The sequence below is a fragment of the Salmo salar genome, chromosome 16 (genome assembly GCF_965601325.2).
Source record: "Salmo salar chromosome 16, fSalSal1, whole genome shotgun sequence".
Classification (NCBI taxonomy): domain Eukaryota; kingdom Metazoa; phylum Chordata; class Actinopteri; order Salmoniformes; family Salmonidae; genus Salmo; species Salmo salar.
The window spans coordinates 78,951,935-78,969,220 of record NC_138306.1 but is presented as its reverse complement, the minus strand read 5'-3'; the positions used below and the strand labels follow the sequence as shown (position 1 = coordinate 78,969,220).

Genomic DNA, 17,286 nt, shown 5'->3' with positions numbered 1-17,286 from the left:
TGCGTTTTTCTGGATATTTTTGTTGTTATTCTGTCTCTCACTGTTCAAATAAACCTACTATTAAAATGATAGACTGATCCTTTCTTTATCAGTGGTCAAACGTACAAAATCAGCAGGGGATCAAATACTTTTTTCCCCCACTGTAGCTCGCTAGGTAGCACATTGACTAATTTGCTTGTAAACAATTAACAAGCAAGTTGGCTACCACATGTTCTTGTCAAACTCTCAACAGTGTGGCCAGCAAGCAACAAGATATGCCAAATAAGTTTAAAAACCACTTGACAGATTAGACTCAAGTCGCATGGCCAGGACTCAGATTTGTATCTGATTTCATACCACCTACGAAGATGGTTTGAAATGTGGCTTGAAATATCCGATTCCATGTACTTTTTGGCGGTTCAGACTGCAGGAAAAAGAACATATTCAAATCGGATATACAAAAAAAAATGGATTTGAGTCACTTCAAACTGCCAATGTGAACACAGCGTGTGTGCAGGCCCAATGCAACAAGTAGCAATCAAAGAAGAGAACACATTTTTTTAATCACTTCATCTTTATTTAGAAAAACAACAATAGTGCCAAAAATGTTATACTAAGTTCTTCATTTGGTTATATGTTTAGCACCATTGTCAGGTAACATTTATTTTTTCCTTCAAGGCAGTCTCAACAGGTATACACATTTACAATTTCAGACAAAATCAGTAGTTAAACAAATAAATGACAGAGAGGAATACTGCCACATAACTTAGAGAAGTGTGGTTGACTTTTTAACTTAATGTGCATATTGAAATGTTAACTATTCATCCCTTCAAACTCCCATAACTCATTTATTTATTAATGCACCACAGATGAAATGGGAAGCTTACAACCAAATGTCTTCACTATGTTGCATATCAATTTTATTTTATTTTAGGTTCCAAACCATGAAACAATCTCATTTCCAAATATGATATCAATAAATAAAAATGGTAGACACTTCTGCATAATCTGGAACAACGTGAATAAGTTGATGATAAAAAAGAAATCAATCTGTCGTGGAGGAACTATGGGATAGGAAAAATCATATTGTTAAAGGGGAACAATGTATGGTATTACATACTGTGATGTAACAGTGTTACTTATATGCCAAAAGTATAATCTGGCATGAAATAAAGACATTAGAATGTCTTCTGAAATGTCCACACATGGAAGAACTATCTCTGAAGAATAATTGTGTAGAAACATTAGGTATGCATGACAGATAAAGCTGATGCGTTGATGCTTGCTTATGAAAGCTGCGGTAGACGGCTAGCCATTTAGTGGTGTCATGATATGGCTGTGACTGTTGGAATGCAAAGAACGGATATACTGAGTGCACATAACATAAATCTGATATGGAAATATAAAATACAAACAAATGCTATATATTCACATAAGGAGAAGAACATGTTGGGCAAATGTAATAATTCCATCCTAAAAATAGTTCTCTTTAATAAAAAAATAACACATTGCTTCCAATGTAATATGCTGCTATCCACAGTAGCGCCATAGCATGTCAGCAACCATGTTTTCTCTATAAACACTGTCAATCATGTGAGGTGGATGACACTGCTACAATTGGGATAGTCAGTATTCTCAGTAATTTGCAACATTTTTACCCCCTATTAACCAACAGAAATTGTCATTTGCATAATTATCTGAATATCTACATAAAGACATCTCAAATAATTTATCTGAAGGTTTTGCCAAATTAATTTCTGTGGTAAATGAAATGTATTGCAGAGAGATTGATTTATGGTTTCTTTTTCACCCATGTAATACTGCAATACAAATGCATAAACATACTATAGCATGTACTGTAGCACTCACACATTCATTGGATACTTCAGAGCCAAGTAGTAGTTTTCACCATTGTCATCATGTGTCACTATTGAGGTCAACAGTTTAAAATGAATAAAACGCTAATAAAACATCTATGTAGTGAGTTGTGGTGTGGATGCCCTTTTTGTTGTTGTTGTTGATGATCTTTACATTGGGTACAATAAATATCCGGAGAATGAAGAGTGGACATATTGACCGGCATAAAGTCCTGCTGCCTGGTCAGATGGAAGCTGTACATGCACAGTGTCTCCTTGCTGTAAGGGGAGCACAGCGCTCCCTGACGCCTGGTCCAGGCTGCCCTTTTTGTACTCATCATATGTGTACATCACAGGCTCATTGTTCTTGACCAGCGCCACCCACACATTTGCTCCTTTGCAGTGGACGTGGTAAGCAAAGTAATAGATTCCCGGTATGGTACAGCTGAAGACACCGGTTTGGGGATTGTAGTCCTGATGGCCATTGTACAGGAGCTTGTCGAAGACAACAGGGGAGCCTACGGGGGGGAAAGGATTGGTGAGCTGAGCCGTGAATGCTGGCATCTCCAGGCCGTTCCTGTCCCCTCCATTCTTTGGTTTCTTGTAACCGCCTTGTTTAAGACCGTCCAGAGCAGGACCCATCTCAGGGAGGATTTCACCAAGACCAGGTGGTTGGGTGGGGGGTCCGGGTGGGCCAGGGGGACCAGGTTGTCCTGGTTGTCCAGGCTGACCTGGGGGTCCACCGTTGCCAGGTTTCCCTTGGGGCCCTAAAGCACCTGGAACACCAGGTTTACCTTCGCCGGGGTAGCCAGGTTTCCCTGGTGGACCAAGCTCGCCTTTTGGCCCGGGAAGACCGGGAGGACCAAGTGGCCCACCTGGACCAAAATTTCCTGGGATTCCCTTGGGTCCCTGGTGACCTTTTTCTCCGGGCATTCCACCTTCTCCCCTTGAGCCGGGCATTCCAGGAGCTCCAGGGAGGCCAGGTAACCCTTTGTGGCCGTTATCCCCTTTCGGACCCAGTGGCCCTGGTATACCTCTCGGTCCTGGATGACCACCCTCTCCAGGATACCCACCCTGTCCAGGAAGCCCTGGAGGCCCTGGCTCACCTTTAGTACCTGGCAGCCCCTTTGGTCCTCCATTGCCACCTTCTCCCTTCGGACCTGGGAAACCAAGACCCCCAGGTGGCCCAATGGGACCGGGCAGGCCCGGTGGCCCGTTGGGTCCAGGAAGGCCTTCCTGCCCTGGGAGACCTCCATGACCTTTGTCACCTTTTGGGCCTGGAGCTCCAGGAAAACCTCCATGTCCTTTGTCTCCTTTTGGTCCAGGATATCCTGGCTTTCCGTAACCAGGTAGGCCTGGGCCCCCTGGCAAACCTGGTGGGCCTGATTCCCCTTTACCGCCTGGGAACCCTGGTTGTCCTGGCAAACCATCTTGCCCGGGCTTGCCAATACCTGGTAGCCCAGGTGGTCCTGGTTCGCCTCCTTCACCTGGTGGACCAGCAAGTCCTCCTTCTCCAGGTGGGCCTGGTTTTCCTGCCCCCCCGGGCAATCCTGGTAGTCCATTCAGACCTGGTTTTCCAACCCCTGGCAATCCCCCTTGACCAGGAGGCCCAGGTGGTCCACCAGGTCCTTTCAAACCTGGCAATCCTGGCAAGCCAATCCCTTTGTCTCCCTTGGGCCCAGGAAGACCAGGCAGTCCAGGTATGCCCTTGTGTCCAGGCTCCCCTCGAGGCCCAGGCTGTCCGGGCAGTCCCTGACCCCCTGGCTTCCCGATGCCTGGCAGGCCTGGTGGCCCTGGGAGACCTGGCCCCCCAGGCATCCCCATTTGTCCTACATCACCACCAGGACCAAGGTCGCCCTTCGGACCTGGCTGGCCACCTCCACCAGGTTTACCGGGCATTCCCGGCATTCCAGGTTTCCCTATGCCAGGATACCCTTGGGGACCAGGAGGGCCTGGTTTTCCATGGGGGCCGGGCATCCCTTGACCTAGCATCCCTGGAGGGCCCTGTGGTCCTGGAGGCCCTTGGGCTCCTGGTGGCCCCTCGGGACCAGGACCCTGTAGTTCCCTATCATCAGGTGGTGGGCCTCCAAGGCCTTTCCCATTACTGGGATATGACTGACCTGTGAATGACATCAATTAGCATTTACCATGAATTACTGACTTGAGTTAGTGACTTGAGTATCTCATTGAGCACATAGGAACATGACCAATTAATATGCATGAACATTGGGGTAAGCCCAATGGACCTTCATCCGTTGATGATTGTCCAAATTATTATCTATGAAAATGAATGCCAAAAGCTGGCTTTAATGTCCCCCTTGGACACAGGTTGCTGATGAAACAGTCAAAATACACATTTATGTGAAATGTCTTACACTCTTAGAAAAAAGGTTTCCAACGGGGTTCTTCGGCTGTCCCCATAGGAGAACCCTTTTTGGTTCCAAATAAAACCCTTCTTGGTTCCAGGGAGAACACTTTTTGGTTCCATGTAGAACCCATTTTGGTTCCATGTAGAACCCTCTGTGGAAAAGGTCCTACATGGAACCCAAAAAGGTTCATACTTGGAACCAAAAAGGTTCCTCAAAGGGTTCTCCTATAGGGACAGCCAAAGAACCCTTTTAGGTTCTAGATCGCACCTTTTTTTCTCAGTGTGTACAGTACCTGCAATATGCCGTATTTCAAATCAAATCAAAGTGTATTGGTCACCTACAAAGATTTGCAGGTGTTATAGCAGGTGCTGCGAAATGCTTAGGATGCTAGCTCCAACAGTGCAGTAGAATGACTCGCAAATACAATACAAATAATAAAACATCTAAACAAGAACTCAAGAAACAGCAGAATGAGTCCAATTAACAATCCAGGGGTAGATATATTAGAATGAGCATGTGTCAGAATCCAGAATATAAATACGTGGTGTGTATAGACAGTATATCATTTGGAAGAAAAATGGTTTGTATAGTAGTAGCTATATTAGGATAAGCTATGTGGAGAACACAGTACAGACATACACAGTGAGTAAACAACAGTGTATTTTTCCTGCTTCACATGTGATTTGTCAAGGATGCTTTTACAACCCATGAGCTGGATATGATTTCCTGTGCATGCTAGGAGAGATGACGTTTGCTTTGGCGAAGGGAGAAGAATCTTGGAAAAGCAGTAGAGAGGTGTTTTGAATGGAATTAACATGTCAGAGAGTGGGTAATGGTTTCATGTCAGCACTGCACCATGAACATGGCTCGTCTTCCTCTGGTTGTACCATACTGTCCATGTTGGCCTTCCCTTCAAACCCACATTGGTGGCCATGGCCATGACCCAATTTAAAATCTAAATATGGTTCAATTATGCTATTGTTTAGCCTACACTCTTAGAAAAAATGGTGCTATCTAGAACCTAAAACGGTTCTCTGGCTGTCCCCACAGGAGAACCCTTTGAAGAATCCTTTTTAGTTGCAAGTAGAACCCTTTTGGATCCATGTAGAACCAAAAAGGGTTCTCCTATGGGGACAACCAAATAACTCTTTTTTTCTAAGCGTGTACCTTTCTGTGATATAGACAATCTATTAAAATCTCACCTTTTCCCTTGCCCTTATTGGGTGGCATCTGGGGTTGTTCGTGCATCTGTGGAAGCATCTGTGGAAGTTCTTGCCCATACTGTGGCAGCACATATGGCATCTCTTTGCCGTATGGCATATGTTGTGGCATTTCCTTCCCATACTGTTGCTGGGGCAGCCCGTCCCCATTCCCGTTCCCGTTCCCATACCCGTTCCCTAGGGACATGTGAGGTAACTGTTGCATGGGCTGGTGCTGCTGGGGAAGGTGCTGCTGTGGGTGCTGCGGCTGCTTGTGCCCGTAATATGCCGCCCCACGGGCATGGTGGCGTAGTACTAGACACAGCTGGAGTGCCACCAACAATAGATGAGTAGAGGGGAGGGTCTTGGCCATGTCCTATAGGAGAGAGAGAGGGCAGGTCAGCAGAATGAGATTTTCAAGACCATAGAATGAGTTAAACAGAGGCATTCTGACAGATATATTAGAGAATATGTATGGCAGTACAATAACCCCTCGCCGAAGTTTCTCGCAATCATGAGAGCTAAGATAAGTGTGCTATTTAACATTTTGTAGCGAGGCCTCAGGATGCGCACTATAACCATATGACTACACACAGCGAGGGACTCCCAAATATTCTGATCATACTGTACTCTGAAACATTTTAAAAGCCATCTTTTTGTGGAACAGATAATAAATAGTTCTGACAAGCTAAATCACATGGATTTGAATTTGATACTGCCAGCATGTACAGCCAGGCCACTCCTCAAGGGCAGACATTTTTGGCTCTGAAACCATAACACTCTTATTCAGAGGTGGGGTTTTGAGTTACTGGGCGGGTAGGAAAAGAGGGCGAGCACCTTGTTGTTGTGGACGTCAGTTCCTGCTCTAATGAAGAGATGTGTTTTGCATCATTGAGAAGTGAATGTGCAAATCTTCGAACTGAAAATAATCCAACGCATTACTTTGAAGCTTCACACAGAACAATTTTTACTAATCCAGTGGGCCTACCCCAGTGTAATGAGGGAAGAGGTGATTCATCATACGACTGTATTTCTGTATTTTGAAAGTTATATATCTTGATAACTTGATTGTTGACACGCAAAACATTTTGGGATAATATCAACCAGACTAATGAAATACCAAAAGATGAGTTTTAACACTGCAGTATGCTTGTTTGGGTTTTAAAGAGAACATTTGGTTCAAACAAGGTGATAGAGTACATTTGGAGGGACACTGAGCTAGCTGTAAGATTACTGTTGATCAGTGGAGGCTGCTGAGGGGAGGACGGCTCCTAATAATGGCTGGAACGGAGCCAATGGAATGGCATCAAACAGATGGAAACCGTGTGTTTGATGTATTTGATACAGTACCATTCCACTGATTCCGCTCCAGGCATTACCACGAGCCCGTTCTCCACCAACCTCTTGTGCTGTTCATACATTATGATTAGTCTTATTCCAGACACCTAGACAAAACAACTGTGAAAGGTGAGGAGTTAGATGCAACATAGCAGAGTCTAAACATGACAAAGTCTTCACAGCACATCTATTCCCACTGGGCAAAAACTGGTTGAATCAACGTTGTTTCACATCATTTCAACCAAATAAATAATGTGATGACGTTGAAGCAACGTGGAAAACTGATTGGATTTGCGCATCAGTGTAAGGGATTTTTTCTTTTCTTTTCACCCAAATTTGTACCGAAATCCAATGGCATGGTGACATTGTTTGTGGATTTCACGCTGAATTCACGTTAATTGACAACTCAACCAAATGGAAATCAAAATTAGACTTTTGAACTGACGTCTGTGCACAGTGGGTTGTCAGTATATGCTAAGTACATGCAGTACAACACTGACATGGCATCTAAGTGACCTCCTCAGGCCAAAGGAAGAGCAATGACTAAATGGACAATTGGCACGTGTGGTTCTTGTAGACATCAACATGGACCACAGACTACCATACCACCTGAATCAAGTCATTTATGGTTTGACTTGGCAAAAATATCTCTGCTTTCACTAACCATTTAATGCACAGTTTGTCTACGCAGTAACCATTTGTATGCGCTCAACACTGGATAAAATGACCTCACTCTGTCCAAGTCAAGGTTGTGATTCTCCATGCTTTCATAAGAATCAGTCAGGCCTGGCTGTGAACAGGAGAGAACAGCAGTGAATTCATATATAGCCCACATGCCAGATGTATTATGTCTCAGAAAACAAGCAGGAAGCAGGGGAACAGGATAACATTTGGTTTAATGCTCAGCCAAAATGAATTGTCCTAAAAAAGCTTAAATGCTGACTTTATCAAGTCTTGGTTGTGACAGACTGCTTAGAAACAGGAGGTCGGCACATTGGACCTAGTCAAAGCTACGGAACACTTTGACTTTCAGGGTTTTCCAAATTTCACTAATGTCACCAGTCCTGTTTATCAAACATCTTTAGAATGTTTACTGGTAGAATTAAGCATCATTTCTCATTCCCAACCACTGTAGGAGCATACCAGGAACAACTTGTTGATGGAATTGATTAATCCCATGAGCCAGTGCGAAATAAGAAAAGCACATAAACACCAAATCACTCCACACTGTTCCTTAACACTGCCAACTACCAAGCTGTAAAAGCACCATAACATACATCCAGACCTTTGCGCTTTTACCATGACGTCTGGGAAATCAACAACACATTACCATGTCATTAGACTGAAGGGCGCTACCCACATAAAAAAAATACTACAGTTTACTATAGAATACTACACTACTTATTATAGAATTCTGCAGATAACTGTAGTATGCTCTAGAATACTATACTACACACTGCAGTATCCTTTGATCATGTGTAGTACTTAGTATATAATTTTGTAGTACACTATAGTAAATACTAGTGTTATCCGCAAACAAATACTGTAGTAAATAATATAGAAATGTCAGAAAAAACACATTTATAAAAACTATAGTAGATACCACAGTATTTAATTTGCATATACCCTGCCCATTCCCCACCCCCATATCCCAATTTGTGCCAGTCATAAGTGAGAAACCTACATGCCACGTATAGACCATAATTATATTGTGTTCCATATGGCTTTTGAAAAGAGCAGAAACTCTGAACTATCAGTTCAGACCCCAGTCCAACCTTTCTACCTACATGTTATGGAAAATTTGCTCTTTTAGTATTTCTCACGTTGAATTCATATACAGCTGTGTCTAACCGCAGGCACCATTACGACACTATTGGCCTAAAACAAGTGATTTGAAAGCATAGTGTAAATTCACCTGAGAGCTTCAGGTTTTTGATAGAAGAGGTATCATTTCATTTTTAAATTTAAGGTTGTCTAAATATACAAATACTTTTTGAGATCAACTGACACTAACCAAAGAGTTTATCAAATTGAACTCCTGTTTAATTTACTTTTACTCCTCAAATTTACTCCTCAAGGAGAAAAACCCTGCTTCTATCTCAAAGATAATGCAACTAAAACACTATAGTAAATACTACAGTATACTTCAGTCCACAGAAACACTACAGTGAATGCTACAATAAAGCCCACAGAAACACTACAGTGAATACAGTCGTTTTTCATGTGGGTAGGCTGTTGGAGCCACACAAATTAGATGGCCGCCGCCAGTGTTACACAGTCCACCCGCTTACTGTTAATGCAATGTCAGCGTTGTGTCAGCTAACATTGGCTCAGCCAGCAGACATTCCAATTTCAGCTGCAAATGTTTTGTGTATAGTGTAAGTAGTGGATCTGTAGACACATGAATATGGTTGTTATTATCCCTCTATAGACCACGAAGGCTGCCAGACTGTATTAATGGATAACATTTGTAGGCCTATAGTGTACATTAACTCACCACATCTATAACCTGTTGCATTGTCGGGGGACGTGTGCTGTAGGCGGTGACTATTTATTCAATTATTCTATTTCCCTCTGCTAATTTTGGTTTAGTGTTTTAATAGCAACATCAGCCATTTTGTTAGAGTTTGGAATTGGTTTTGGACAGCAGCGCTGGATGGATTCTCCTCGCCAGAATTGCAGTCATTAGGTTGATGAATAACACATGAGAAATCATGGGAATAATGCCTCTATTATTCCAACCACCAATATTAAAATAATACAATTACAATAAGCACATTGGGGAAGCATCAAGCAGCTGTGCCACATGTCAGTGTAGACCAGACCAGAGACTGAGGAAGAATGGCCTGTAATATTCACTCTGTTCATTCTCAGAGCAACAACATGAGTGGAGCTACGCCCATTCCCTTTATTCCATGAACGACCTCCTATCCACTGTAATTACACTGTGCTGTGTAAATAGAAAAACTGATCTGCACAGCAAAAAAATACAAAACAGTGTGAATTACCCTCACAGAAAAAAAACATGATTTCACATCAAATTCAACATAAGATCACATGTGTGTTTTTGTGATCACGTGAAATTCAGGGTCCAGTTAGCTGTTGTATATGTAACCTCTATGGTCACTCACCTGCACACCTCTTAACTTGTTTTTATCTGCACTGTGTCTTTCACTTGTCTTCTTTGTCAGAATAAACTAAACTAAAACACTCTGGTTCTGGGTTGCAGCACGACCTCATAAACACAAGTTGTCGGACATGTCCTTCTCTCTCTTTCTGCTCTTTCTACACAATGATGATGGAAAGTTCAACTGTGTGTGTGCCCGTGTGTCTGTGTGCGTGTGCATGCGTGTGTGCGTGTGTGTCTAATATGTTTGGTTGTGTGTATTTATTCCTTGTGTCACTATGTCAATGTTTTATTGAAATTGTTTATCTTTAACTCTGCATTGTTTGAAAAGGACCCGTAAGTAAGCATTTCACTGCTTGGGTGCACCTGTTGTTTACGATGAATGTGACAAATCAAATTTGATTTGATGTAATCTCTTTGACCACAAGAGGGCGCTAAGTCCAATCATTTCACTCTCCACACATCTACAGTAGCGGAGAAGATACCCCTGATACCCATATCTCACCCTTTAACTAACATCCTACTTTCACCACTAGTGGGCAGAAATCAGTACAACACTTGACAGACGCAGTGAAGACATCATGAGAAAACAGCATTTGTACCTTGTGTTATGGCAAGTTGTGATTCTGGAGAATTGAGAATTTGTTAGGATTTGTTTTTAAAAAACAATTTGCGGCCAATAAGCTCTCACACACACACACACACACACACACACACACACACACACACACACACACACACACACACACACACACACACACACACACACACACACACACACACACACACACACACACATACACACACACGCTTCCATAGAAGGCCAAACCCAAACGCCCTCCGCACCCTGGATGTGTGTACATTCCTCTTTTCCTCTATTTTCCTTTCCTATCCTTCCCATCCTTCCCTCCTTCCCTCAATCCCCTCCTTCCCTCCTTCCTCTCTTCGCCGGCCCGTCGCTGAGTAAGGAAGAGAGAGTCACGTTTCCCCTCAGAGTGAGTTGTTCCACACAGAGTGCACATGCTGCTAAATGGGAGATGATTAGAGACAGGAACCTAGGACGTGACTGTATGTGTGTGTGTGTTTCTGCGTGTGTGTGTGTGGACCCACCACCGCACTCCGCTGGGCCACACTACTCCTTTAAACATGGACCACGTCTCAGGAGATTTGTACAACGCTGCCAAGTGATTGGTGCAATAATAAACGTAATGTGTGAATGTATGTACGCTTCCCTCACGGTCGTCTTTACTGTTCTTTCAGCCGCGCTGAGATCAACGCATTGACTTATGGAGAGAAGATGTTTATTCTGCCTGCTGAAATAACCTCCCAAGTTGTTCTATTATGGAAAGATTAGTTACACTTGTGTAACCGGTGTGAAATGACTGGCTAGTTAGCCGGGCGCTCTGTGGGGCATTTCAATCAGTGATGTCACTCACTCTGAGACCTTGAAGTAGTTGTTCCCCTTGCTTTGCAAGGACCGCAGCTTTTGTGGAGCGATAGGTAACGATGCTTCGAGGGTGACTGTTGTCGATGTGTGCAGAGGGTCCATGATTCAAACCCATGTTGGGGCAAGGAGAGGGACGGAAGCAAAACTGTGACACTTGCATAGATATTGTTGCCATCAACATCATGCTGAAGGTGTGAGGAGAAAAGGTACAAATACAGAGAACAATCTGTACTCTACATAACACCCTTCAGACATACAATATCTCTGTCTGTCTGTCTCTGACTGTCTGTCTCTTTTTTTATTGAACAATTACGCACATCCATTTCCTTCCTCCATGACCTGCTAACCTCTTGACCTGACAAACAGAAAAATCATGCTCCTCTTACCCTTAGTGTCTCCTCTCCTCAAACCCAAGTGCCTGTCGCGACGATGACCGAACCTCTCGCTCTGTCCTTTGGCCCGCAGGTCTCACTGTACTTTCCCTCTGTTTCTGGTGGTGTTGGGGGTTTCCCGAGGCATGAGACTGCTTGTGACTCTGGCCACAGGTCCGATGCGTTGCGGTGTACTGCAGTCTAGGGCCCTGAAACAGAACGAGGATGAATGAGAGATCCTGGAGCACCATGACTTTTCTCAGACAGCTGGGGTTTTAACACTGAGCTGCCATCTCCAGCTCACTGCCCTTCCCAACTTGGCCGTCATACAGTACTGTACAGTAGCAGAGGTGTTATCACTATGAACAGTAGTAGAGGTGTTATCACTATACAGTAGTAGAGGTGTTATCACTATGGACAGTAGTAGAGGTGTTATCACTATACAGTAGTAGAGGTGTTATCACTCTGGACAGTAGCAGAGGTGTTATCACTATGAACAGTAGTAGAGGTGTTATCACTATACAGTAGTAGAGGTGTTATCACTATGGACAGTAGTAGAGGTGTTATCACTCTGGACAGTAGTAGAGGTGTTATCACTATGAACAGTAGTAGAGGTGTTATCACTCTGGACAGTAGTAGAGGTGTTATCACTATGAACAGTAGTTGAGGTGTTATCGCTCTGGACAGTAGTAGAGGTGTTATCACTCTGGACAGTAGTAGAGGTGTTATCACTATGAACAATAGTAGGGGTGTTATCACTATACAGTAGTAGAGGTGTTATCACTATGGACAGTAGTAGAGGTGTTATCACTATACAGTAGTAGAGGTGTTATCACTCTGGACAGTAGTAGAGGTGTTATCACTATGAACAGTAGTAGAGGTGTTATCACTCTGGACAGTAGTAGAGGTGTTATCACTCTGGACAGTAGTAGAGGTGTTATCACTCTGGACAGTAGTAGAGGTGTTATCACTCTGGACAGTAGTAGGGGTGTTATCACTATACAACAGTAGAGGTGTTATCACTCTGAACAGTAGTAGAGGTGTTATCACTATACAGTAGTAGAGATGTTATCACTCTGGACAGTAGTGGAGGTGTTATCACTATGAACAGTAGTAGAGGTGTTATCAGTATTTACTGTATTAGAGGTGTTATCACTATGAACAGTATTAGAGGTGTAATCACTATACAGTAGTAGAGGTGTTATCACTCTGGACAGTAGTAGAGGTGTTATCACTATGGACAGTAGTAGAGATGTTATCACTCTACAATAGTAGAGGTGTTATCACTCTGGACAGTAGTAGAGGTGTTATCACTCTGGACAGTAGTAGAGGTGTTATCACTATGAACAGTAGTAGAGGTGTTATCACTCTGGACCGTACTAGAGGTGTTATCACTATGAACAGTAGTAGGGGTGTTATCACTATGGACAGTAGTAGAGGTGTTATCACTATGGACAGTAGTAGGGGTGTTATCACTCTGGACAGTAGTAGAGGTGTTATCACTATGAACAGTAGTAGAGGTGTTATCACTATGAACAGTAGTAGAGGTGTTATCACTATGGACAGTAGTAGAGGTGTTATCACTATACAGTAGTAGAGGTGTTATCACTATGGACAGTAGTAGAGGTGTTATCACTATACAGTAGTAGAGGTGTTATCACTCTGGACAGTAGTAGAGGTGTTATCACTATGAACAGTAGTAGAGGTGTTATCACTCTGGACAGTAGTAGAGGTGTTATCACTCTGGACAGTAGTAGAGCTGTTATCACTCTGGACAGTAGTAGGGGTGTTATCACTATACAGCAGTAGAGGTGTTATCACTCTGAACAGTAGTAGAGGTGTTATCACTATACAGTAGTAGAGGTGTTATCACTCTGGACAGTAGTAGAGGTGTTATCACTATGGACAGTAGTAGAGTTGTTATCACTCTACAATAGTAGAGGTGTTATCACTCTGAACAGTAGTAGAGGTGTTATCACTCTGGACAGTAGTAGAGCTGTTATCACTCTGGACAGTAGTAGGGGTGTTATCACTATACAGCAGTAGAGGTGTTATCACTCTGAACAGTAGTAGAGGTGTTATCACTATACAGTAGTAGAGATGTTATCACTCTGGAAAGTAGTGGAGGTGTTATTACTATGAACAGTAGTAGAGGTGTTATTACTATTTACTGTATTAGAGGTGTTATCACTATGAACAGTAGAAGAGGTGTAATCACTATACAGTAGTAGAGGTGTTATCACTCTGGACAGTAGTAGAGGTGTTATCAATATGGACAGTAGTAGAGATGTTATCACTCTACAATAGTAGAGGTGTTATCACTCTGGACAGTAGTAGAGGCGTTATCACTCTGAACAGTAGTAGAGGTGTTATCACTATACAGTAGTAGAGATGTTATCACTCTGGACAGTAGTGGAGGTGTTATCACTATGAACAGTAGTAGAGGTGTTATTACTATTTACTGTATTAGAGGTGTTATCACTCTGGACAGTAGTAGAGGTGTTATCACTCTGGACAGTAGTAGAGCTGTTATCACTCTGGACAGTAGTAGGGGTGTTATCACTATACAGCAGTAGAGGTGTTATCACTCTGAACAGTAGTAGAGGTGTTATCACTATACAGTAGTAGAGATGTTATCACTCTGGACAGTAGTGGAGGTGTTATCACTATGAACAGTAGTAGAGGTGTTATCAGTATTTACTGTATTAGAGGTGTTATCACTATGAACAGTAGTAGAGGTGTAATCACTATACAGTAGTAGAGGTGTTATCACTCTGGACAGTAGTAGAGGTGTTATCACTATGGACAGTAGTAGAGATGTTATCACTCTACAATAGTAGATGTGTTATCACTCTGGACAGTAGTAGAGGTGTTATCACTCTGGACAGTAGTAGAGGTGTTATCACTATGAACAGTAGTAGAGGTGTTATCACTCTGGACCGTACTAGAGGTGTTATCACTATGAACAGTAGTAGGGATGTTATCACTATGGACAGTAGTAGAGGTGTTATCACTATGGACAGTAGTAGGGGTGTTATCACTCTGGACAGTAGTAGAGGTGTTATCACTATGAACAGTAGTAGAGGTGTTATCACTATGAACAGTAGTAGAGGTGTTATCACTATGGACAGTAGTAGAGGTGTTATCACTATACAGTAGTAGAGGTGTTATCACTATGGACAGTAGTAGAGGTGTTATCACTATACAGTAGTAGAGGTGTTATCACTCTGGACAGTAGTAGAGGTGTTATCACTATGAACAGTAGTAGAGGTGTTATCACTCTGGACAGTAGTAGAGGTGTTATCACTCTGGACAGTAGTAGAGCTGTTATCACTCTGGACAGTAGTAGGGGTGTTATCACTATACAGCAGTAGAGGTGTTATCACTCTGAACAGTAGTAGAGGTGTTATCACTATACAGTAGTAGAGATGTTATCACTCTGGACAGAAGTGGAGGTGTTATTACTATGAACAGTAGTAGAGGTGTTATTACTATTTACTGTATTAGAGGTGTTATCACTATGAACAGTAGTAGAGGTGTAATCACTATACAGTAGTAGAGGTGTTTTCACTCTGGACAGTAGTAGAGGTGTTATCACTATGGACAGTAGTAGAGTTGTTATCACTCTACAATAGTAGAGGTGTTATCACTCTGAACAGTAGTAGAGGTGTTATCACTCTGGACAGTAGTAGAGCTGTTATCACTCTGGACAGTAGTAGGGGTGTTATCACTATACAGCAGTAGAGGTGTTATCACTCTGAACAGTAGTAGAGGTGTTATCACTATACAGTAGTAGAGATGTTAACACTCCGGAAAGTAGTGGAGGTGTTATTACTATGAACAGTAGTAGAGGTGTTATTACTATTTACTGTATTAGAGGTGTTATCACTATGAACAGTAGTAGAGGTGTAATCACTATACAGTAGTAGAGGTGTTATCACTCTGGACAGTAGTAGAGGTGTTATCAATATGGACAGTAGTAGAGATGTTATCACTCTACAATAGTAGAGGTGTTATCACTCTGGACAGTAGTAGAGGTGTTATCACTCTGGACAGTAGTAGAGGTGTTATCACTATGAACAGTAGTAGAGGTGTTATCACTATGAACAGTAGTAGAGGTGTTATCACTCTGGACCGTACTAGAGGTGTTATCACTATGAACAGTAGTAGGGGTGTTATCACTATACAGTAGTAGAGATGTTATCACTCTGGACAGTAGTGGAGGTGTTATCACTATGAACAGTAGTAGATGTGTTATCACTCTGGACCGTACTAGAGGTGTTATCACTATGAACAGTAGTAGGGGTGTTATCACTATGGACAGTAGTAGAGGTGTTATCACTATGGACAGTAGTAGGGGTGTTATCACTCTGGACAGTAGTAGAGGTGTTATCACTATGAACAGTAGTAGAGGTGTTATCACTATGAACAGTAGTAGAGGTGTTATCACTATGGACAGTAGTAGAGGTGTTATCACTATACAGTAGTAGTGGTGTTATCACTCTGGACAGTAGTAGAGGTGTTATCACTATGAACAGTAGTAGAGGTGTTATCACTCTGGACAGTAGTAGAGGTGTTATCACTCTGGACAGTAGTAGAGGTGTTATCACTCTGGACAGTAGTAGAGGTGTTATCACTCTGGACAGTAGTAGGGGTGTTATCACTATACAACAGTAGAGGTGTTATCACTCTGAACAGTAGTAGAGGTGTTATCACTATACAGTAGTAGAGATGTTATCACTCTGGACAGTAGTGGAGGTGTTATCACTATGAACAGTAGTAGAGGTGTTATCAGTATTTACTGTATTAGAGGTGTTATCACTATGAACAGTAGTAGAGGTGTAATCACTATACAGTAGTAGAGGTGTTATCACTCTGGACAGTAGTAGAGGTGTTATCACTATGGACAGTAGTAGAGATGTTATCACTCTACAATAGTAGAGGTGTTATCACTCTGGACAGTAGTAGAGGTGTTATCACTCTGGACAGTAGTAGAGGTGTTATCACTATGAACAGTAGTAGAGGTGTTATCACTCTGGACCGTACTAGAGGTGTTATCACTATGAACAGTAGTAGGGGTGTTATCACTATGGACAGTAGTAGAGGTGTTATCACTATGGACAGTAGTAGGGGTGTTATCACTCTGGACAGTAGTAGAGGTGTTATCACTATGAACAGTAGTAGAGGTGTTATCACTATGAACAGTAGTAGAGGTGTTATCACTATGGACAGTAGTAGAGGTGTTATCACTATACAGTAGTAGAGGTGTTATCACTATGGACAGTAGTAGAGGTGTTATCACTATGAACAGTAGTAGAGGTGTTATCACTATGAACAGTAGTAGAGGTGTTATCACTATGGACAGTAGTAGAGGTGTTATCACTATACAGTAGTAGAGGTGTTATCACTATGGACAGTAGTAGAGGTGTTATCACTATACAGTAGTAGAGGTGTTATCACTCTGGACAGTAGTAGAGGTGTTATCACTATGAACAGTAGTAGAGGTGTTATCACTCTGGACAGTAGTAGAGGTGTTATCACTCTGGACAGTAGTAGAGCTGTTATCACTCTGGACAGTAGTAGGGGTGTTATCACTATAC

General features: G+C 42.5%; 1 protein-coding gene across 2 annotated transcripts in view; it reads right to left on the bottom strand.

The window, feature by feature from the left end:
* Positions 1-534: 534 nt before the first annotated feature.
* The window catches only part of LOC106593744 (uncharacterized), a 72,697-nt gene continuing 55,945 nt past the window's right edge, over positions 535-17,286 (bottom strand). Inside the window, exons 2-5 of one of the 2 annotated variants that reach the window (XM_082963010.1) lie at positions 11,702-11,895; positions 11,305-11,389; positions 5,407-5,779; positions 535-3,955 (exon numbers count right to left, since the gene is read on the bottom strand). In XM_082963010.1, coding sequence (XP_082819136.1) covers positions 2,007-3,955; positions 5,407-5,776 — 2,319 coding nt within the window. In that variant the 5' untranslated portion in view covers positions 5,777-5,779; positions 11,305-11,389; positions 11,702-11,895 and the 3' untranslated portion in view covers positions 535-2,006. The remainder of the gene's footprint in view (positions 3,956-5,406; positions 5,780-11,304; positions 11,390-11,701; positions 11,896-17,286) is intronic. The other variant, XM_045697966.2, reaches the window with a different exon arrangement.